General features: G+C 39.6%; 1 protein-coding gene across 1 annotated transcript; it reads left to right on the top strand.

The window, feature by feature from the left end:
• The first annotated feature begins 35 nt into the window (after positions 1-35).
• On the top strand, positions 36-23,549 carry SEC24A (SEC24 homolog A, COPII coat complex component). The gene is made up of 23 exons (XM_059825253.1): positions 36-123; positions 5,602-6,123; positions 8,243-8,410; positions 9,955-10,032; positions 10,358-10,524; positions 11,137-11,309; positions 12,319-12,421; positions 13,233-13,359; positions 13,717-13,826; positions 14,369-14,481; positions 15,131-15,249; positions 15,888-15,943; positions 16,249-16,455; positions 16,778-16,898; positions 17,493-17,651; positions 18,178-18,351; positions 18,761-18,871; positions 19,268-19,443; positions 20,940-21,077; positions 21,720-21,824; positions 21,968-22,060; positions 22,619-22,722; positions 23,133-23,549. The coding sequence occupies exons 1-23, from the start codon at positions 51-53 to the stop codon at positions 23,245-23,247; spliced, it is 3,312 nt and encodes a 1,103-aa protein (XP_059681236.1). The 5' UTR covers positions 36-50; the 3' UTR covers positions 23,248-23,549.
• Positions 23,550-24,610: the final 1,061 nt, after the last annotated feature.

Below are 24,610 nucleotides of genomic sequence, written 5' to 3' on the forward strand. Positions count from 1 at the left end.
GCCGCCAGACGGGCGGCACCGCCGAGCCGAGCCGAGCCGAGTCCGCCGCCATGGCCCAGCCCGCCAGGCCCCCCGCCGGCTACCCCAGCCAGAACGGCGCCGGCCAGCAGCCCTACAGCAACGGTGAGCAGAGTGCTGGGCCGCCTCCGTGGCGGTAGAGGGCCGCGGGGCCCGGCCGCGGGGAGAGGGCCTAGAGGGGGACGGCTCCCGCCGCGCGGCGCCCCCCCCCAGCCCTGGGCCACCCTGTGCCCGTCCTCCCCGATGTCGTGGGGGCAGCGGGGCAGGCCTCGGCCCGCGGCGCGGGGGAGGGGGCTGGTGTCCGGGGGCAGAGCGGTGGGGAGGAGGTGTTCCGGGTGATGCGAGCGGGGGAGCCGGCGGCCGCGGGGGCTCCCGGTGCGTTAGCTGCTCGGCTCGCTGGGTTACAGCCCGTAGGAGCGGGCGGTGTCCGCGGCGGCCCCGGGGCCGGGTCTGTGTCCGGCTATAGCGGCGCCCTCCCCGTATCCCGGACACCCGGCGGACCGAGGGGAAGCGCAGCTGAATTTGGGGCGGGGGGGGGAAGGAGAAAAAGTGGGTAGCGGTGACTGACTTTTTCTGCTTTTTCTGTCACCCCCCACGGCAGCGTCACCCGGTGTGTGCGAGGGCAGGGGTGCAGGTGGGAGCGATGGCTGCGGGCAGCCCCGGGCGGGGGGGGCGGCGGGGTCCCCGGCTGGGAGGTGCGGGGTGCTGGGGATTGCCGCACGTAGCGGGGCTGCGGGCGGGAGCGCGTGTACCCAGAGCATTACTGAGGAAAACACAGAGCTGTTTGCCAGGCAAAATAAATCTTCGCTCCCATCTTTCTTCATGACAAAAGCATCGCCGAGTATATTCATTTTGTGTGTCTCAGCTTATAAATTGACAAAAGTGCCTTTCAGAAATCCTGTGCTTGTGCTACCTAGGTAAGACGTGCGGCATGGACGTTACGCTAGCCTGTATCCCTGACAGTGACACAGCCGAGGCCTCTGCGCCTCTGACCCTTTGGAACCGAGCTGTACATGTGGCACCGTGGTTATCGCTGGCGGGGCGGACCCGGCTCAGCACAGGCTGCACTGCAACTGGACTTTTTTTATCTTGTCATTCATGTAAAACCAATATTATCTTGTCCCGTGTGCTACGATCTGGGAAAGTCGTGATGACTTTCCTCCCCTCAAAATATCTTTTTTTTAAACAAGATATTGAAGGTGAAACTGAACAACTTCCTAGCCAGCCTTTTAAGCTAGGAAGAAAGAAATACAAGGCAAGCCTTGTCTCCGTATCTGTTTTCTTTGCATGTGTGGAAATCTGTGCTGTTGGAAGTATTCCCTGATTTCGCATATACAGACAGCATCCTCTGTACTTGGTTCCTTAATTATACACTTCTGTGTTTCAGTAGTTGCACTGCATCATAAGCAATTCAGGTATAATGAGATCTCTTGATTTTTTTCTGCTTTATGCATGAGTAATTAAATGGTTTGAGTTGTCTTCCCCCTCCTCCTTCACTGCGCACTTATTACTTTTACTCAGTCATCTGCAAAATGGCGTTTTACAGACAGCTGTATAGTTGCTTATAGGGTCAAGAAAGTGGGAAGCGTATATTCATACCCTGAGTCTGAAGAGGGAGCCTCTTTTCTGGAGAGCTTACAGTCTAAGCAGAGAATGTACAAAGAGAACGTTGGCCAGTGGAGTAATCGAGTGGGATGATTTACAGACTGGCATCGCTTTATGTTTGCTGATTTTCATGTAGTCAGATTAAGTACATAATGGAAGTTCTAGGGAGGCAGTTGGGAGAAGGAGGACTTTCAGGCTACCCGGCTGTCAGGTGTATAAAAAAAATAAAGAACTGAAATTTAGAGTTACGCAAATACAAGGTAATAAAATTAAACAGTTGTTATGGTATGTTAGAGATAAGGTTTGGGTTGCTGGCCTTTTGAATAAATCAGATTATTCAGGCGTGGACTGTTCTTAGCATCGTTTAAAATATATGTTGAGATCGCAGCGATCCTTGACCTTTATGGTAAAACCAAAGCTTTTTAAAACAGTCTAGAGGGTACTGAGAGTACTGTTGTGGTCTATGAGGAAAGAAAGCTGGCAACAGAATGATAAATTGTTATATAGCTGTCAGCTCTTCCTCTCAACTTGTTGCTTGCTTTACTGTTTGCAGGTAACTCCCCACGCTCGCCTGTCCGTGAAGGCAGTAAATTGTCACATTGTCACAGCAGCACCATGTGCTGACCGGGAAATTGTTTAGCACGGAGCATCGGGTTGCTTAGCAACAACCTTCCTCTACTTCATTTGTGTTTTTCTTTTAATAGGACCAATATTCTGTATTCATTTAACTGCAGGTTACTAATTTGCTTTCCAGTTAATAGATCTGAAGTGCAAACAAGAAGTAGAAACAATTCTTTTAGAACTGTTTTGCTCTCCTCACGTGATATTTTAGCATGGCACTTTGAGGTCATGAGATGCTTTAGAAGCTGTTGGGTTTGGAAACCAGTGGGTCAGTCAGCTGAAGTGGGCACTGGTGGTGACTGATCCCATGGCGGTTCGGTTGGGATGCAGCTTTTCGGCGTGTCTATCCTTGTGTCTCCCTGAAGGTTGGAGAGATTGTGGCTGGTGAAAGTGATGTACTAAATAACTGGCTTGGAGTAGGTGACAGTGAAATTCTGTATGGCGGAAAATATGACTTGAATCCTTGCCTCCCGTGCTAATATTTTTGACCCCTCATTTTATAAAACCATCAGGCAACCTTCATATACATTCTGGTGCCATTCCTGGTCTCTTAGAAATGTTAAATGACCTTGTGTTCCTGTGGCGGTGTTTCTCGCTGTTAAGTAGGTGGCCTTTCTTGTATTATTAACTCATCTCTGTGGTCTCTGAGTGGCGGTTGGTTTGCAGCTGTGCAGGGGATCTAGCTCTTCAGTCTATGCTGAATTCCGTGTTCATTCTTGGCTTCACAGAACAGCGCAGAAAACCAGCAGCAGCGTATAGGGAAAGCTGGAGAGCCTGTATGGTCTCTGACAGGCCCCAGTAAAGAGGTCAGGTCAAGATGGGTACCTGGCAGCAGCAAAACAGCGAGTCCCGAGAAGTTTTTGTGCACTGTGAGGCCCTTTGGAAAGGGTCTGTGCCCCTCAGTGCTATTGCTTTGGTTTGGCGGCAGCTTTATGCAGGCTTCTCTTGAAAACATGAACCGGGTGTAGGCTGTCGAGACTTTTCATTGTGCTTCTGACTTTAAAATATAAAAATTGAAATTTGGAACATTGTGCTGTAGTGAATTTGATTTTTTTAAAGCAAAGTGCCATAGAAAATACCAGGTTGGTCAGTTTTGGATTTCACCTCACTTCCATTGCTTTATCCTCAAACTTATCCCTCAAACAGGGAAAACAGTGTGTAAGAGAGCAATCCAAGTACTGTGATCCTGCCTGGGCTACAGTTATGCTCTAAGGTGAATAATCAAATTATGAAAATAATTTGTATTTGCTCTGTATTTTTTGTACAACTTATAGTATTGTTGTTACATCAGTGTACATGCTGATGCAGTCAGGAGGCTTGGCATCACATAATTCATCATTCTTAGAGTTAGCAAGTTTAATTTACAATGGATTTTGTAAATCGATTGTTGAAAACCCATCTGATACACTGCAGGGTAATTTTCAAAGGTGAGTCATAATTGTTAGCGTTTTCATGTTTGTAAGCTTTTTGTTTAGACACCACTGATTTTAAAGGATTATAAATTACTAAGATTTATGAGCAGCATTGTGAGGACAGTAGGGTATAACTGGATTTCCTAACTGAAAGATAAGTAGCATATTGAGATTAATGGATGGTGAGTAATATGGTAGGTACTTTTTATGCACAAATAACAGAGGCAGCGAGGGTGAGGTCGCTGGCACTGTAGTACTGCCTCGGCTGTGTAGTTAGTGTGGATATGCACGATGCTCAGTGAAGTAAGAGCTGCCTGTGAACTGCAGCCTAAGGCTTTCTAGGGAGCGAGGAGCTGAATGACCGGTGCAGTATTTGTCCTAACTAAGTGTTTCAATGTATTCTGCGTTTAGCTTAGTTTATTGTCAGAAATGCCCAAGTTCAAAGTTATTTAACTTGGAAATGTGAACTTCCTCACCTTTTGAAATTTAACTAGAATGCTTCGATAGGAAACCAGCTGTCTTTGTTTTAACGTTAAACAAAATTCTGTTATTTCATTCTGGTGGCAGCTGTTTCCAGTACTTGTATGGTAAATATAGACCCACTCTCCAAGCTCATCTCTCTGGCATTTTTTTGTAAATTTAAGTGTTGAATCCCACAGGCGTTTCTGGTCTGGAAAATTAAGTGCTTTTGTTTATCTAGGTTCAAAAAAATTGTCCAAATATTAACTAATTCTGGAAATCTGGAAAATAGTACAGACTTACAAAGAAAAGAATCTTAACTCTAAACCATGAAGAGGGTCTTTTCTGCTTTCAGGTGTTTAACTGTGTATATGGAATGTCTCCAGTATTCAGACTTAAGTGGGGTGGGGAGAGACACAATGTGGCTGTCTAAAATAAATGATACAACATTGGAAAGCATTTTAGTAATTTTTAAGGAGTTGTGGCTGGCTGTGGCATGCGTTATCTAGTGTATTCTGCTCAGAAGGATTTCACTTGAAAATTTATAGTCTCTCTTCAGAATGTCCATTTTGTGGCAACAGTATAAACAACCTGTAGTAATAGCTTTCTTGTTGGAGCTCTTATCACACTGGAAATTTCACAGTATTCTGTCTCTTTGTGTTCCTGTGTAAAACAGAAATGTGATTATGCTCTTGCCAGCATTGTTTACTGTTTGGAAAGTTATTAACCTTTTTTCTTTATTTTTTTTTATGAGTATGATGAGTAAATGAATAAAACTTAGTTCAGCTGTACCAACCAACAAATACATAAAAAGCACCATTAACATATCAAGTTTTATTTTCCTGATTGGTGAATTATTTTATGATAAAATCACCCTTCATTCCATGTTCGTGACCAGTTGGCTGCTCACGTGAGTGGTATGTGTATGAACAGTTCTCTTACTAAAATTAACTGCAGGAGCTTTCACAGATTAACTCTGTCACTTGAGAAATAACATGGTGACCTATGCTGAAACTGGCTGTTTGTGTCTGCCGTAAGCTAAAGTTGGTGTCAATTGTCAAGTGAAACTGAGTTATTACATAATGGATGCTTCCGCTTTCAGTCTGCTGGCTTGTACTGCTGCCAGCTGTGTGGGAGAGCGCGCCTCTTTGGTCGGCTTGTTTTTGGGTGTTTCTGAAGATAGAAATAGTATCGTGTGTGAATTTCAGTCTAGGAGGATGGATTCCGCTCAGGCACTGGAATGCTTAGCGGTTGCGAGGCTACTGTAAAACAAAACAAAGATCTAAGTGTTGATAGCAAAATACTACCAAATTCACGTCCCCTGCAGCAGTACTTCTGTCACTTACACATGATTGTTTAAAAAAAAAAAATGCCTTGGAGACTAATAAAATCCTTAGGAAAGAGTTTCCCAGGAACATCTCTTATTTTCAGAAGTGATACACAACACCGACTTTCTGAAGAGTTGTTTTGTTTTTTTTTCTTCCAGGTCCTGTTCAAAATCAGCTGATGCATCCATCAGATGGCCAGGGATATAGCCCTTCGGTTCCAGGATCATATTCGCATCAGACACCAGCGAAGGTTCCTCCACATCAGTCTTCTGGACAGTATAACTATAGTGGCTCTCAGAATGCTTCTCAATTAAACAATTATCAAGGACCTGGGCAGACTCTCAATAGACCACCAGTGACACCTTTCTCCGGGTCACCAGTACAACAGACGGGTCCTGTTCCACAAGTGCTGCTGCCTGCATTGCAAAACTCAGCTGCTATATCATCCGCTGGTAGCTTTCCTCCTGGAGCTAGCCCACCAGTGCTTTCAAACTGGCAGTACAGCCAGACTCCTGTGAGTCAGCCAGTTGGGTCTCAAACAAGCCATTTGGCTCACATGACCGGGACAGGGTCAGCTCAGCCACCGTCATCGCTATCGGGAAACACAAATCCTTCAGGAGGTTATCAATATGCTGCTTCTCCAGGAGGTCCTCCGCTTCAGAACAGCTATATGAAGCCAGGTAACCATAACTTTTTGATACCTTGCCAACTTCCATTTCTCAGCAGCCTTTTTAAAAAAAGGATATAGAATTGACTCTGCAGTGGCATTTTGCTTGTGGAACGAGGTTGTCAAAGCAGGTATTTTGAGAAAATGCACATCACAAATACTGGGGTGGTTTCTTCGGGTTAGAAGTGGAAGTTCTGTGTGCAGGTCAGGCACTTCAGCTGGCTGAAGCAGGTAATTCCTGAATGGTGTCTCGTTGTTTTGGGAAGCCATGTGTAAGTAAAGCTGTTTCTGTGACCTTCGCTGTTCCTTCGGGTGGCTGTTGGAGCATTGGCATGCTTCAGTCAAGTGGGGACTTCGGGACTTCATGGTTGGAAACTGTAGCCCTGTTCAGTGAGTGGGGTCTTTTGCAGTTCAAAACTTGTTAGCCTTTCTTTTAGTCACTTGATTCAGGTAGTTCTCTGAACAGCCTCAGTCAGGTTGATGCAAACAACTTGAGCACAGCCTGGAAAGAAAACTGAAAAGCATTCTTGGCCATTGAAATAGAGGCCAGTTGAATGGAAAGCTTCCTTCCTCCAAACTTGTAATTTTCACTATCTAATAATAATTGTCAGTCTTTAGAAAGTATTCTGAAAGCATGAGATGCAAAGAATTACCGCTCCTGCAGCCTGTGTTCTGTTTCTGCCACTTACGTGCTGGCGTATGCAGTGGCGAAAAGCTTTTCTAACACTAAATAGCTCTCTTACACAACTTGTGACTATTAGGAAAACAAAGTTAATACTCAAGTTTCTCTTTGTCAAACTGCTGTTTGTTGTTATAGAGGTTTTTCTAACTGAGCATGCAAATAGGAGTTATGTACAGAAATATTTCAAATGTTAAAGCAAATTTTTTTTTTCTCGTGAAGTGCTTTTAGCCTCACTAGAAATTTTTCTTGATGCTAGTTTTTTGTTATATGCCTGACTAATTTTTTTATGATGTTCAAACTGTCTCAAGCTCACAGAATTTATGAAACTATTTCTGGCAGTTTACTGGAATAAACAATTAGTACTTTGGAGTTAGCGAGGAAAATGCTGAGAAATTTTGGAAAGTGGCATATGAAATGAGAGCAAGTGTCTGGAATAAAAGAATCCTTATAGCCATTCAATGGTGAATCCTCCTGAGCAATTTCCCTGGTAGTTTTCTATAGAACAGTGATCACTTATTTTAAAATCAATTTAGCTCATTTGGTGATCACGCTCATTCTTAGAACAAAAGTCTGCCAGCTCCCTGCCTGGATGGCCAACTTTGGACAGCCTCTTAGACACAGAATCTCTTCCAAGTTCTGTGATAGTGTTGCCTGCATATAGCAATTATTAATTAGCTTTGCGGTATCAAATACCAAGTGAACAAACAGATAACTTCACTGGATGTGATTTTTTTTTTTTTTAAAATTTTTTTCTTCTTCCTTTTTTCTTTTCCCTCCTCCCTTAAATGTGACCGTACTGTGCAGGTTCATGAAGTTGCCTATTTTGTGTGGTGGGGAATTCGTCGGTATACTTTTGTGTATGGCTTACAGCCTTCTGTACCATGTTGAGACCTGGTGATACTGGACAATTTGGCCTTATCTTTTGAAAGGCTAACTTTTCTATTAAAACACACTGGTGTCTTCCTAGAGTTAAAGGGCAGTTATACTGGCCTCTGGAACAATAGGGAACAAAGGGGTAGAAGTGCTCTTAGGATTTGGCATTATTTGAAGGGAAGAAAAGCAATTGGGTTTCTAAATGTCTTGGCTTGAGAAAGTCCTAGAATTTTAAAATAAAAGCAATTAAAAACTTTCTTCTGACTTTTAACATGCAGGGTTAAACATTTCAGAACAAAACACCTCACACTTGCACAGCAAGTTTATTCAAACTGCACATTGCTTTCCCAAGTGAAATCTTTTTCCCAAGTAATTTTAGTAGCTATAGAATCTATATGTTGCTGGTTTGCAATCTGAAGTTGTGAAACCTACGCGCATGTTAGGATTTATGTATCTCATGCTGTTTACCATTTGAATAAGAGGAATATTTAGAGTTCAGTCTGTGTGTTCTTGGAACAAAACTTCTGTGACTTTTTCAGCTGGGTTAAACTCCTTATAAAAATTAATATCTTTACAGGATCTGCACCTCCACCAGTGACTCAGCCTTTAACTCCACTCCACCCTCCTGCAAGGCCACCGTTAGGACCTCCGCCAGTTGGTGGTCCACCTTTAATTAGGCCATCAACACTCATAGCAGGACCACCTAATACACAGTCTCTGCTAAATTCAGCTGCAAATCGAGAAGGTAAGAAATAATTTGCTCTTTTTGTTGAATTTAAACATTACAGTTTGTTCTAATATGTTGTTAATAAAAGTAATTAACACTTCAAAATAGATTTGGCTATTTTGTCCATGTCTCCCATAGTTGCCATCTCTTTTTTTATATTTAGTGTTCTAAAATGATATTGAAATTCTGATTTCTCTGCATCCTTGACTGCTGTGGAGGACGTAATCTGTGTATAACTTCCTGTATCGTTTTATTCTGCAGGGAGAGCTAAAATGTAGACCCTGCAATTCCTTGCCTGTTTATGTCACTGTACCTTGTTCTTCCCTTCTGTGTAAAATCACTGAAACGTATATCTTGGATTTGTTCATTTTCTGAAGGTAGTTAGTAGAGGCTATTAAGTGTCAGCTGCCGAAGACAGCTATTTGACTTTCTCTGTCTCATCTGGGCCCGGCACAAATACACCATTGTTTAAGAACTCATCAGGGCTCTGTATCGAACAGACCTGTAGTTGTATTGCATTTAGTGCCCACGCTAGATGGGGCCGTGTGGTAGCTGGCAGTTTTATTTTTACATACATAGTTTGTTCTGTCAAAACTGTTGGTTCCGTGCGTGTTCAGATTGACAGTTTCTTGTACGTGGTAGCTGTGTTGAGTACAAGAATAACATATTCAGATTTAGCTTACTTTTGAACATACGAAATGCATTAGAAACTGCTTTTGCTTAGGAAGCCTTTTCTTCATAATGAAGAGAAACATCCCCAGGGCTCTGGAGAGATAGAAATGTTTAGTCTGTGAAGTAGGTTGACTGCTGCATACTAGCAAGATTCAGCGTTTAGTTTAAGTTCCTTTCGTTGGGTCATCTTTGAAGATTTTAATGATAATAAAAAGTAAATTGAGTACTTGCTTCTCCTTAGCAATAGATAATTGGTTTTGTATATTTAGACGTAGTTACCTTGCAAAAAGCTGTCCTTTGGCAGCACTCTCTCAATTTCAAGGTTTTTCTTATCTCAGCCGGAGTTTATTTTCTGACTGGTATGTGACCGTATCAGAACTGTTGGTATTTGGTGACCAGTACTGGACTAAGTGTGTAAGTGAAGGGAATTTGGTGTTTCTGTGAATTATCAGTGGAGAATGTCCTTCAGGAAACTCAGTTTCTAAATTCCAGGGTGCTTTCAAAACTGCAGCTAGCCTACAGACACCTCCTCCTCTGAGGAGGAAGTGTCATCTGACACTTTACCGCGTATCAGCTTGGAAGTTATGGCGAATACCTAATCTAAAGTAATCTTAAAAGATCATTCAACCAGAAGTGTAGTGACTTTTGTTTTCCTTGAAAAAAGATTGTGGGGTTTTATGAATGTCCTTTGAGGTCACGTCAGCAGGGGAAGTGTGTGTGCGAAAGAGGCTAAGATGTATATTTAAGTTTTGTCCTCAGACAGAAACCAAGTAGATCCAAACTATGCTAATCTTCACGTTCATCCAGCAAGTAGGATTTCTTTGCAGTTACCTCATTACAACTTCTTAGTAACTTGTGAAAATTTTTACTGGGACTGTCTTTCTTCATAGGCGATGCTACATCTGCTGCCAGTGATGGGTCTGTGGTCCAAAACAGCTATGATGCAATAGAAGGTGGTGGCCTCACGGGTAAGGCTTTGGAATTAAAAATGTTTATTATTACATAACTTTTAAGAGTCTGGGAAAGAGAGATATTTAGGCATTTGTATACAGACATATATACTTGGTTCGATGCCTGCCTCGAAACTAAATATGAAATTTGAAGCATTGGCAATTATAGCATGTCTTTGCCTTTAGGTATGGTAAAGCATTTAAGAGCATTTTGCAAAATTGACAGCAGTTGTCAGTTGCTTACACTTAGAAACTAAACAACAACAAAAGCCCTCCTGCTGTATTAATGCATTGAGCAAGCTGCGGTTCTTCAATTTTAAGTATTTGTCTTCTCTGTCTCTAGCAACTCCCCATCCTTCTCCTGCACCCCCGAATCTTAAGATGAATAGAAGTGTAGGGTATTCTTACCCTACCTTACCTCCAGGCTACCAAAATACTTCTCCACCCGGAGCACCAGGAATGCAAGCATCTGCTTTGCAATATCCAGATGGATCAAAACATTTCCATCAGGTAAAGATTGCCTGGTTTTTATCTCAGTACTACCCATGGTGCATGTGGGTAAAGAAAAGTGACAACTGGTGTGTCTTGTGCATCTACGGGGTGCTGCTTCTACGGTTTGCTGTTTGGTGTGCCATTTGTTCAAGATGATAGACGTAGCCTGAAATTAATGCTTTTGCTGCTGCCTTGGTACCAGTTTGGAAAAGCCATGTGCCAGCTCCTTCTGAAGTGTTCTATCCTTGAATCTGTTCAGAATATTTCTCTTAAAACTTTCAGCTGCTTTTTACATGTTTTAATTCCCTTGGGTTGCTATTGTTAGCTGAAGTATTTGGTTTTTTCCCTGAACTTTCAAAGCAAACTGACCGACACTTTTGCCAGCTGAGCCTCTGTATTTCAAGAGCTTTGTAGCAAATGTATAGTAATTTTTACCTCTATTAATTTACATGCTTAAGTCCAAGTTTATGTAACAAGTAGTATTTCTAAATATATCATTATAATACAATGGCAGTTAATACACAAACAAAACAAAAAAAATTTGAAAGGGCAATATGTTTGCTTTTTAAATGAACTGTGGGTTTCATCCGAATAATCGGTGTTAATTTCTGAAATTTTATTTGACTCTAGCCTGCCCTGGGCGCTAATCACTTAACCACATCTGTGGCTGGCCTGAGTCTACAGCAAGAAGGATTAAGACCTGTGAATCTTCTTCAAGAAAGAAATATTCTTCCTATGACCCTCTTGAAGGCTCCTGTCCCAAACTTGCACGAAGACATCCAGAAGCTCAACTGTAATCCTGAGTAAGATTATCCATTTGCTATAATCCATCAAAATAAATAGAAGTATACATTCCTACTTGTAAACGTAACTCTTCACGAAATATTTCCTTAATTTTGTGAGTAGAAAACATAGAAAACAGTCTTCACTGTGTATGATAAAGGCAGTAAGTGGTTTAAACTTTGAAGTGAGGAAAATTATGTCTAGAAAGTACAAGGAAAAATATGTTGCTTGCAAGGCAGCTATAGACAGGTATAATACAAAAACTTTACAATATAGTTGGCAATGAGCATGATTGAGAAAAGATAAAATATGAGTTAACTCACTTCAGTGAGGTACACCAAAAAGATTGTGAATGCAGAAACACGGGTGACCTCTGTATTGAAGTAACCATTTAAAACAATGGAGTAAATGGAATGTCAAACAAGACGCTGGCAGTTGGTTGTTCAAGTCATCTCTCACAGGAGACCAATCAAACTGTGTATAACCAGATATGCCTGCTTTGCAAGTCTTTTTATGATAGATAAAGGAAATAATAATGTCTTTGTGAAGTTGTTCATGCAAACAAGCTGGGCTGGATTTGCAAAAGTACTGTGCACATCTGCACTTTGGAAACCATGGAGTTGTTCATAGTTATTTTTGTGTTGTTTTAAGACAACTTTTTAAACTTCCCTGGTTCAGATTTGTATATAAAACCACTTCAAAATTGTATTCCAAAATAACACTTGGTATATAAAGATTTGGTGCAACTTTGAATGTTGTTAGACTTAACTTTGACTTGAATGACTAAAATGACTCTTAGTTCTGTGTAAAGAGCATGTGTATAAAATAACATAAGAACTCAAAGTATGTACTGCGGGTCAAGCTCAGACTAAAACAGAATGATTTGATGGAGTTGGAGAAGATCCTTTATCTGGAAACGGAAATTCACCATCACCAGCTCTAGAAAAATATAAAGGATGCTCTGTACTACTGAAATCATCATTTTATTATCTGAAAGCCTCTGAAAATAACCCTTTGTCCTCCATGTAGGTTGTTCCGCTGTACCCTGACTAACATTCCTCAAACCCAGGCCTTATTGAATAAAGCCAAACTTCCTTTGGGGCTCCTGCTTCATCCTTTCAAAGACTTATCGGTATGACAAATATTCAAAACTTTAAATGCTGAAATATCAACTGTTCCTTTACTAGATTGCAGAGCCAGACAATGAATTATAAAAGAAGGGCAAGTATGTTGGCTAATCTTTGCCCAGAAAAATTACCCTGGTAACTGACGTTTCCCTGTTCCATACAGATCATTGTAATTTTTCTGAAGTTTTACTCCCTGCCATTTTTAAACTTTCAAGCCTCACTTCTTAATAAAAAAACCCTCTCAAACCTCAAAAAAATGAAAGCTTAGAGACAGCACAGCACTCAGACTGTGACAGAAGGCAACACGTCTAAATTCCAGTATTGCTTAGATAGCTTTATCTTGTCACTTACCAGTTGTAGTTATTGATTCCCTATAACAAACCTAGTACTAATTTGTAAATTAATTAAGAATTAACAAAGTTAAAGGGGTTTGGATGTCCTCAGATAACCAGGAGACTGTGAATTTAGCAGTGCCTCTTTTAAACAGTTATATTTTACAATTTAAGTAATTTTTCCAAGGTGTGGGGTTTTTCTGATTTTTGATCTGTATTGGGTGTAGGACTTGGTCTTAAACCATCAATGTAAAATTCAAGATTTTAGAAGCCAAATTTGGCTCTAACCAAGTAGGTTAGAGCTCAGTTCCAACCAGTCTTATTAACGAATCGTAGGGGTACTGTGAGGGTGCAGAAATACTTCTTCCTTCAACACCTATGCTTTGACTAGCTAACCAGGAAGCACCCTGTAGGTAATGTTGTTATTGTAGATGAATAGCTGTAGTGTGGTGATGCTTTAAAACAGGAAGCTTTTCTTTTCCAGCAATTGCCAGTGGTGACTTCAAGTACTATTGTGAGATGCCGTTCCTGCCGGACATACATTAATCCTTTTGTCAGCTTTCTAGACCAAAGGAGATGGAAATGCAATTTGTGCTATAGAGTGAATGATGGTAGGTTTTAAATGTGCTTATTGCTTTAAACTGTTAAGGTTAACTTTTCCCACCTTGGCCACTGAGACTGTAATATTGTTGGCCAAATGAGTACTAGGGATTGTCATCAGTCACGCTGGCGCTGGGAGACATGAGAAGTGTTTCCCATGGGTAAAGACAGTGGTGTCAGTAATGAAGCACAGTGAGTCTGACGTGGTCTCCCAAGGTACCCTAGCTGGTTGACAAAGTAGCTGCCCTATCTAATAAGTTCTCCAAGAAGCATCGCCCAACAGGCAGAAAAGAGTTGATGTATTTGTTTTAAAATGCACCACAGCTAATGCTGGTGTGAAGTAATAATATATAAACTTATCTGCATAGTTCCTGAAGAATTCATGTATAATCCTGTGACAAGAGTTTATGGAGAACCTCATAAAAGACCTGAAGTCCAGAATGCTACTATTGAGTTTATGGCTCCATCTGAATACATGGTAAGGCTTTATTTACTCTTAGTTATTCTCTCCCTTTGTTTTATTTTGAGAGGGAAGTGAGAAAAAGCCTTGTTACAGAGGATGCTTTCCAGTTTATTAGCACAGCTGCTGCCTCAAGGAGTGTATCTGAGAACTCTTGGGAAGAACTTCAGATAGTTCTTAATTTCTAAACATTTATGATGTCGAAGTTCTTCTATATTTAGAATATGTAGGTGTTTGTAAGTCTTCTGGAAGAAAACTATAATTCTAGAATTACCCAATAAGAGACAAATGCATTTAGAAGTTTTAGCTATCATCTGTGTGCTGTTTTAATAGAGTTTAAACTTGCTGTGGAATCACAGAATCACAGAGTGATAGGGGTTGGAAGGGACCTCTGGAGATCATCTAGTCCAACCCCCCCGCCAGAGCAGGTTCACCTAGAGCAGATTGCACAGGAATGTGTCCAGGCGAGTTTTGAATATCTCCAAATGAATAAATGAATGAATAAACCCAATCTAATAAATGTCATTTTGAAAATTAAAGGTAATCTTTTCTTTGTTCAGCTACGTCCACCTCAACCACCTGTGTACCTCTTTGTGTTTGATGTCTCTCATAATGCAGTAGAGACGGGATACTTGAATACAGTCTGCCAGACCTTGTTAGACAATCTTGACTTGTAAGTACCTTTTTCTTAGTATCTTCTATTTTCGTTACTCTTATGAAACTTGTGACAGACTTCAAGATGCCACTACGTCCTGTCAAGAAGAGAAGTTTCCTAGCATTGGCTAGCAATGGCCAATGTTGTATTAAAATATAGTGTAAAGCTGTAGGTTTTTTTTCTGTCACAGCTGCACCAGTATAAAAGGTAATTTTGAGGCTTCTTTCTCAGTCTGGCTCTTTCCTATCTGCTTCACCAATCCCAAAAAGGAATTAACATCATGTTTATGACGTCTTTTGAACTGTATTTTTTAAAAGCTGAAATTTAGGTAAGTATTTGCTGAAAGGAATGCACACATCTAATAAACTTCCCATAAAAAACGTGCTATTTGAACTTACATAAATGCTGCTTGGTATTTTGCAGCTTGTTTCTTCCTTTTCTCCCATTTCTTATTACCCTCTTAAAAAATTGCTTGACTATCTGCTAGGTGACTCTACTATGAGCTCCTTTTTTTTTTTCCTCCAAAATGACTTAGTCAAGCTGTTGCAGTGTAGCTGTTAAGCTAACTGCTGGGTAACAACTTGCACAGGTGCAGTGGATGTTTAAAAAAAAAAAGCCTGCAGAAATGGAGTTTCATCTTGCTGAACACCATATGTCTCATTTTTAGGCTTCCTGGGAACACTAGAACAAAAATAGGCTTCATAACATTTGACAGCACAATCCATTTCTACAGTCTTCAGGAAGGTCTCTCTCAGCCTCAGATGCTTATAGTTTCAGATATTGAAGGTATGCAGAAATAACTTCTGTGATGAGTATCTATTAATGACTGATGGTTTTGACAGCCTTTTTAAAGAATATATCTGGTGGGAGTTTCTAGATCAGATCATTAGTCTCTCTAGTAATGGCTTTAGAAGTAGCATATGTCTGTGTTCGTTTACGAAGCCCCTGATGTCTGAGCAATGCTGTGGCTGTTCATGACTTAAAACATGAAGACAGCCTTCCTAGCTTCTAGTTTAATTTGTACAATTATCTAGATTTCTCTTATGATCCCAAATATGGATGCTTGGTAAATTGCTGTAGATTCCGTGGTGACTGATGCTTAGTGCTTGTTATTCTGCCTTTAGTTTCAAGTCACCTTTCACTGTATGTTGTAGGTAGGGCAGAATGAACACTAGAAAATCTTCACTAAGCATTTTTACTTAATAGTCTTGATTATTCTTCAACCCTGATTTGCTATTCTAACATGGCACTCTAGCCACAGGTATGCTTATGAGAAAAAAAGAAATCCACATAATTACGTTTAAATGGGTTTACACATTGATACTGTATTCTTTTTTCAATAGGTATAATAGTTGGCAAATACAACTGGGGGAAGCGTGATGTGTTTTTAAAAAAATAACTTAAACGCTTTCTTTTTCTTCCAGATGTATTTATACCAATGCCAGAAAATTTATTAGTAAATTTAAATGAAAATAAAGAGGTAAGAACTGCCTTAACTAGTGACATTCTTGCAGTTTGAGATATGCTTGATAATTTCTGGATTACTTAATGCTCTTTAACACCTACAGTTTAAGTGCCAAGTTTGAGGTGGAAAAAAGAGGTCTTTAAATTTATCAGTGACTGTAAACATTTGCCAACTTGAAACAGGACAATATTTGACTTCCTATGGCTTTTTCTTTACTACCTTAACATTAGCAGTGTTAATACATGTTTATGTATGTTCAGCAATCGGCTCTATAAATATGAAAACTCCTAAGTCTTACTTTTTTTTTTCCTCAATTGTAGCTAATTCAGGATCTGTTGAGGACCTTGCCACAGATGTTTACCAAGTCCCTGGAAACTCAGAGTGCTCTAGGGCCTGCATTACAGGCTGCCTTTAAACTGATGTCCCCCACTGGAGGTAGAATCTCTGTCTTCCAGACACAGCTTCCATCTGTGGGAATGGGAGCACTAAAGTCACGAGAAGAGCCAAACCAAAGAGCAACCGCAAAGGTTAGAAAAGCAAAAAGGTTGAGCGAACTGACTACCTTGTTCTGTACATGTAGGTGGTTCTGGAATTGCCTGTTCTGGGTTAATTTCGTGGTTCTCTTGTTGAGCTAACTTTCCTTTGTTAAAGTAGTAGAAAGAACAAAAAAAAACCCAAAAACCCACCAAACCCCAAGCACTATAAACACAGATTAATGATCTGATTTTTTTTTTTTTAAGATATCACTGTAATCAGTGATGGAGAATCAATTACTGGTGTCCCTGAAAACAGGCAATAAATGTGTTAATCTTTTTGAATTTCCTTTGTAATACTCCATTGTATTAACAGGACATACATCTGACACCATCGACTGATTTTTACAAGAAGTTAGCCTTGGACTGCTCAGGGCAACAGGTTGCAGTGGACTTATTTCTTCTTAGTGGACAATATTCTGACTTGGCTTCTCTAGGTAAGTCACATTAAGCCATTTTGGGGCGTGTAACTCTTGCACCTCTGGCAAATGTGTTTGAATCTACATTAACATTTAGTATGTGAACCTGATTTGAGTGAATCTAGTAAGTCAAGATGCAATTTCATCCTTGATGAGCAGTGACAGTAAATGGAATGTAATCTTTCAGTCTTTCCTGATTTAACCTAGCTGTTTTCATGTTCTCCCTTAGTGAGTCAGGATTCTTGTGATCCTGGTATAAGTGGCTGAAAAACTTCCCTCCTTTTATGCCTTTTAACCATCAGTGTAAACATCTTTAGAGTAAGCTTCATTAGCATTTTAATTATTTTCTTCTCCATTTAACCAAACTTTAAAGTGATAAAGTACCTGTAATTTCAAGCCAATGGAAAATTATTTCACACCTGAAACTACATACATCCTCGAACATATAGTTGTGTTACATCTATGTCTCTGTATACAGGTCTGTGAGTAACAGAGCTATTTGCAGGTGTGAACAGTTTAATAATTAAAGGGAATATTGTATTCAACTGGTATATTTAAAGACAACAGCAGTAACTGTCTGCACTCTGCCAATGTATGTTGGTTTTGTTTCAGGTTGTATATCAAGGTATTCTGCAGGTAGTGTCTATTACTACCAGTCTTACCATCATAAACACAACCCTGTCCAGGTGGAGAAATTGCAAAAGGAACTGAAACGATATTTAACTAGAAAAATTGGGTTTGAGGCTGTCATGAGGATAAGATGCACCAAAGGTTTGAACACGGTTTTTTGGATTTTTTGGGGGGGGCAGAGGGGAAGCAGGCGTTTGGTGTTATTTGGGAATATTTTGATTTGGTATTTTGGCTGTTATGTAAGCTTAAATGGTTAAAAGGTGACAAAGATTAGAAAAGTAAAATTCAGTACCAAGAATCAGAGCATTTATTAAAGACTGTATTTGCAGTATCTTTACTGGCATCCAAGTTCCATTTTACAATGGTTAAAACTGGAAATTTTGTTGGACTGCTATTTCAACAAGGGACTGTTTTTATAGTCTAGAGACTTACTACCATTCTGCATTGATTTTACTTCCAAATTCTTGCTTTCTGCTAGGCTTTGGGGATTCTATGGATTAGTTGTCTGTTTGGGATAGCTACCTTTCCTGAAGGTAGTTTATTTCATTGAGAAGGATCTTAACGTTCTGATACAGAGCCATCTAACAATGATGGCAGATGTGTAAATGGTGTCTGTACTTCACGACTACAAAAATAAAATTGATTTGATCCAATACTTATCTTGTAGGTCTTTCCATTCATACTTTCCATGGGAACTTCTTCGTACGATCTACAGACTTGTTGTCATTACCCAACGTAAACCCAGATGCGGGATATGCTGTGCAAATGTCGGTAGAAGAGAGTCTTACTGATACGCAAGTTGTTTCTTTTCAGTCAGCTCTCCTGTACACATCCAGCAAAGGTAAGATACAGAGGTAGCGTTAGCTGCATTAACAGTACAGTGTTCGGATGAGTCATCTTCTGTCCATTTATCAGCTGCAATTCAGTTGCAATAACTTCCACAAACTATTTTATCTAATATCAAGATCACAGCTGTGATGTGTTATTGCATGTTGTTGATGTTACTGCTTCTTCCAGACCAAGAAGTTTCTTGGGAAACTTAATTCTGATCTGAAAATAGGTAGACTTAACCCAGAAACTGAGCACTAACCATTTTTAAAAGCTACTGGAAATGGCCTGATTCACCACTTGTAAAATAAATTAGCTTAAATCTTAGTATTTTTGTTGCTCTTGAGTGAACAGTGGCATTTCTTGTATTGTTTCATAAAACAAAAGTTATGTTTGGAGACAACAGTTTTCTTTTCTTACAGGTGAAAGACGAATTCGTGTCCACACTATGTGCCTACCTGTTGTAACAACACTGAGTGATGTCTACCTAGGGGCAGATGTACAAGCCATCACTGGGCTGTTAGCCAATATGGGTAAGCATGATAAGAGCTTGTTTTGATATGTATGGATGATATCCCTAAAGCTCTGAGCAGTAATCATCTCGGAAGTAACATTAGAAGAAAAGATTCTCTTTCTAAGAGCGCTTTCTAAGTTGCAAACTGAAGAGGGTTTTGGTTTTTGTTTTTTAATGCTTGGCTTAGGTAAAGTATCAGTATAATTGTACATAGTCGCCTGGACTTAGTCTGGTGCATCATCATGGGCCCTTGGCTATTTTTCTGGATCACTTGTCTTGACTTCCTCTACAGTGTAGTAAAAGCTTATTAAGATGCATGGAAGTATATGCTAAAATGAGAAAAGTTAATGTATGTGACTATTTTTCTACCATGGGAGGAAAAGCCTCTTATTTGAGCTTCGTACTCTCTTTTTAGCTGTGGACCGATCAGTTTCTGCTACCTTGAGTGATGCTCGAGATGCCTTGGTCAACGCAGTGATAGATTCTTTATCTGCTTACCGTTCATCAGTCCTAAGCATTCAACAACCTGGTCTCATGGCCCCCTACTCACTACGGCTCTTTCCGCTTTACGTACTGGCACTTTTAAAACAGGTAAGAGTTAAAATAAGCCATGCAAGAGGATGATTGTCTGTTTGGTATGTCAACCTGAAGTAAAAGGACATTTCTTTGATGTACAAAATAGCATCTATTTTCTCTTCCAGTATTTTTGTAGAACTCAAAATTGAGAAGTTGCTTGATTTAGATCGTTTAATAGAACCAGCCTTCCTGCAATTTGCCATTAGAGTACTGACATATTTTACAGGTTTAAGAACAGTCCTTCTTGCACAGATAAAGTTCTCTCAAGATAACAATTCCATTTCTTTGCACCCCAGAATCTGATGATTTGAACGGTCAATGTAGAAGAAAGCCAATTTAATTGTTTCTCAGGCCTAAGTAGATAACATACAACTTTACAGGTGGTGAATGTGTGTTTTTTATCTTGGAGTCTGTTATGTTATGAAAAATGGAGGTATTTGGAGAATTTTATGGAGCAAATGCATCAGGGTAATGGACGGGCCTTCTGCTCTTGCCTGCAGAGAAGAGCAATAGGGGATAGAGATGTTTAAAGAATATTACTGTGGAGAATGATCTAGTTGAGAAGCGGGAGTTTAGAAGTGTGTATAAAAGCAAAAGTATAAATGTTTTAAGCAGGGGAATAGGAAAATATTAAAGACACTAGTCCAGAGAATGTGGCAGGGTACAATTAGAGTGGTGTTTTGAGAAATCTAATTTTTGTGTACTTCTGGAAATGTAGATCCACATAGCAGTCCAGTGTGGATTAAGAGAGCTAGCTGGCTGGCAAAGAGGTAGTTGGCTGGCCATTCTTGCAAAAGGTTTAAAGCATTTCACAGTATTTGCTCAATGTAAGTATTGTTTTGATTGGATTTCCCTGCACTGACACTAGAAGTAATTTTAAGTGTTGGACAAGCTGGCTTTCTGTTCTAGAGACAATTTTCACATTCATATCTCTTGATAAGGAATTAACCAGCATGTTGCTACTAGCATGTGCATATTGACATTTGAGCTTTTTCATGTAGAAGACTTTGTGTTTGACCCACTCCAGTGGGAGGAGCAAGCCCTTGTTTCAGTTATAGCTGTGGTTTTTTGTCCCAACAAGCCAGGACTACATCTTTATTGTAAATCCAGAATTACATAACATTCTGTACATTGAAACCAATCGTAAACTGCTCCACTATTTATTCTTTTAAATTCCATCAAGTAGCATTTTTGAGGCATATGTTAGAAGAGATGTATTTCAAGATGCTTCCATCTCAGCTGTAGTGCTCACTAGAAAGGATTGATGGTGCAAGGTCGTGGTTAGTTCTAGAACCCAGGAATGGGAATAAGGAGACTTGTATGATTTGCATGCGAAACACTGAAGAGAACTATGGAGAAGTAAAATAGCAGTGGTAAAATGCCGTATTTTGAGAAAATACTTATGGCTCAACTCTAAGGCTTTTAAGTGAGTTAGAAATAAACGATAGATGGTGTGCTAAATTCAGATTATCTCACTTTGGTTTAACAGTCAAATGCCTCATTCTTTGCAGAAAGCATTTCAAACTGGGACAAATGCACGTTTAGATGAACGCATTTTTACCATGTGTCAAGTGAAGAACCAGCCCCTTGTTTACCTCATGCTTATGACACATCCCAGTCTGTACCGAATTGATAATCTCACAGATGAGGTGAGTATTTGCATTGCTACAGGGTCTGTTTGTCTGGTCCCAAAGATTCGTATGATGAGAGATTTTTAACACTAATTTATTTTCACAAATTTTCCACATTAAAGCTGCATAGCTAAAATTCACTGTTTCGTATTTTCCCGCTTGTTGCATTTATGCATTTGTTATTTGGGATTGGATTGATGAATTCTGGAGAGAAGCTGTGCTCTGGCTATGGATGCATGGGGAAGGTTTTTTCTAACTTTTTTCACTTTTTGCCTTGTTGTCATTATCTTGCACTATAAATCACATGTACGTAAAGACAGTATAACATATGTTTTAACTTTTTGTCCCTCTGTAGCTTCCTTTATTTTAAAATATGTCAAAGTAATTCTGTGAACAGTGGGACATAACAAATCTGATATTCCAGTTCTAGAACTAATTAGCTAAGATTAAGTTGATGAAGTACGCCCCCTCTAAATAAAACATTAAGAGATTTGTTAGTAAGTTATGCACTTGAAGTGTGACTTGAACTTAACTGAGGAGAAGGGTCCAGCTTCCGTATTCAGTGTAATACATCCTGTTCTTATTTAACCTTCTGTTCTTGTGCCTGTTTCAATGCATCAAGATGTGAACCGCTCTTTTTCTTTTTGCTTTTTCCTTTAGGGAGCTCTTAACATAAATGATAGAACTATACCTCAGCCACCCATTCTCCAGCTGTCAGTGGAGAAGTTGAGTAGGGATGGTGCTTATCTTATGGACGCTGGCTCTGTAAGTTGTGTGGTGGTGGTGATTTTTTTTAAAAGCATCCGTATTTACTTGACGGGTTCTTTCTGAGAACTCAAAACATGTGGGAAACTGCTGAGGTGTTGTTTCATGTTGAATTAATGTTGTTATTGCTGGGTATCTTTCAGGTGCTGTTTCTGTGGATTGGGAAGAACTGTGGGCAGAGTTTTATCAGCCAAGTCCTTGGAGTTCCAAATTATGGCTCAATACCACAGAATATGGTATGTGCTTGCTTTGCCGTACACCAGTCATACAGTGCTGGCAGAATATTATTTTCACAAGAACTAAAATACCACTATTCAAATATTAGCACTCTAGTTGTTACTCACTATAAATACAGATTCAGGGAAAGACATAATTTGTATTACTTCTCTTGGGAGTTTCTCCAGGCTAAAACTTTATAGATCTTCCCATGAAAGCACAGTAAGAAGAGGCTGGCAACGATTAAGTTTCAGAACCATAGGAGCAGACTGAGAATACTCGGGAATAGTAAGGACAGTGGGTTAGTGGGAAATCCTTCGGTTTCTGCAATAAACCAGGTAACGATAGCAGCTCAGTCATCACCATTCTGACAGCCAATTGCTTATACCAGTTTAGTGCATTTGACTGTTTCAAGCCCTTTCAAAGGAGACTAGACTAAAACTATACATCACAAAACGTGCCTGTCTGGGTTTCCTTTATGCCTGATTAGGATAGACTTGGGCTATTTTAAGTGTTCATTTTACTGTTTTCTTCTGAAAAATGTCATGTATGTATTAATGATACCCTTTGCCTCTTAGACACATCTCCCAGAACTTGAAACTGCAGAGTCCATCAGAACGACAGCTTTCATTTCCTGGCTGAGAGAACAGAGACCCTTCTTTCCTATACTATATATAATAAAGTAAGTGTTTTTTAACAGTCTTTGTGCTTCTTTAGGGACCTCTTAACAGTACGTATTTGGATATCATGTACTGAACTTCCTTAATGGAAGTTTTAACAATGATGCATGGTGTGCCTAACAGATTTGAGAACAGATATGACTTGTTATGAGTTGTCCCTAATTAGAATTTCCACAGACTAAAAAAGACTAAATGTCACAGAACAATCTTTAGTTAATGGCAGATAAATGAAGTAAATGCTGGTAAGTGTACTTATTGGGATTAATCACAAGGGCTATTTGAGATCTTCTTTTCGTATGTCCTTCAGCTCTTGAAATATCTTGCCACTTGACCTGTAACTTAATTAATGCATTGCACTGTAGATCTTCGCAAATATTTACTTCACTCAAACACTTGTATTTTCATTTTTAAGGGACGACAGTCCATTGAAATCAAGTTTTCTGCAAAACATGATTGAAGACAGAACAGAATCAGCCTTATCATACTATGAATTCCTCCTTCATATACAGCAGCAAGTGAATAAATGAAACACTAGCCCTGGGCTCACTTCTTTAAGGAAAGTTTTTGCAGTAAAGAACGATTGTGCTTGTAATATCTTCATTAAATCTGTGGCCTGAGGCAGTTGATGAGAAGTTCTCACTGTGATTTCAACAAACTAAAGCAAATAAAGGACCACATCTGAGAATCAAATGTGCAACCACATAATATTGTACCTTAAAAAAAAATCATCAAACTATTGGAACTGGTTGAGCACCTTTAATTTGCTGCAAATCATGTTTTTACTGTAAGTAGTTGCAGCATGAAGTACATTTACAAAGGCAATACTGAAAAGGTGAAATACATTTTGTAAAATAAAGAGTTCTTTGTTGTTCAAAATGTATATTTCTGTAACTCTCTGCATTTTTTTTTTTGCTGCTAGATATAAAACCTCACAATACTGATCATGATTTGCAGGGAAATTCTTTCTAAGTGCATCCAGTGATTACAGACAGAGCATCTCAGTGTTCAACTTAATGCTTAAAGTAGCAATGAAACAACTGTTCATTGTGAAACGAACAAATACTTTATGAAGCGTAGAATCCAGTGCTTGGATTGGATTATGGCTAATAGGACTAAAGGTAAGCTTAACCCGGACAAGATGGCTGAATTTGTTAAAGCTTTTAATAAGTCAGTATTCTAATTAAAAATAGAGTGGGGAGGAGCGGGCCTTATATGAGACACATTTTAAAAAGTCAGTGGCTGAGTCAGCAGCAAAAGTAGACTTAGGTAGATGGCAAGCTTTGTTTTTCTTCAGTAAAAGGAATAGTTTTAATTTCAGTTTGTGAATGGTGTGGGAGGGGAAGGGCAAGGAAGGTTATCTCGGGTTTTTTGGTTTACGTTTAGTAGACTTTTGGCTCTTGTTTACATTAACTGAATGTTAGGCCCCTAAAATCTAGTGTGTTTCTGAAGCGAGTTTGTATGACAGCACTTCAAACCTAATGTTTCAAGACAACATTAAATATTCTGACATTAAAATTGGAAAAGGAATTATTTTTCCAAAGACAAAAATATTCTATTGTGCTTGAAGACTTGTTTATGGTTTGAGACACGCTTGAAGTTTTAAATTTATTTTTTTTACTGCAGCTGTGTAATGAGCCTAGGTCCAAAGCCAGTGTGCACCAAATAAAAGCTTTAAATATACTCTCAGATCCCTGCCAGAGCTATAGATGGAAGTTGGCATTGGACTTTATGTGAATGAAAATTTATACACACAAAAAAATATTTAAATAATTTTATAAAAGTGTATTGATAATTGTTCTGTTTTGGAGATTAAGCTATCACTGATGACTACCAACATGAAGAGTATTTAAGTTACTGTATTCCTATGCCCTTGGAAGTGTTTCATGTGGA

Source organism: Gavia stellata, chromosome 16 (assembly GCF_030936135.1).
Source record: "Gavia stellata isolate bGavSte3 chromosome 16, bGavSte3.hap2, whole genome shotgun sequence".
In the NCBI taxonomy this organism is placed as follows: domain Eukaryota; kingdom Metazoa; phylum Chordata; class Aves; order Gaviiformes; family Gaviidae; genus Gavia; species Gavia stellata.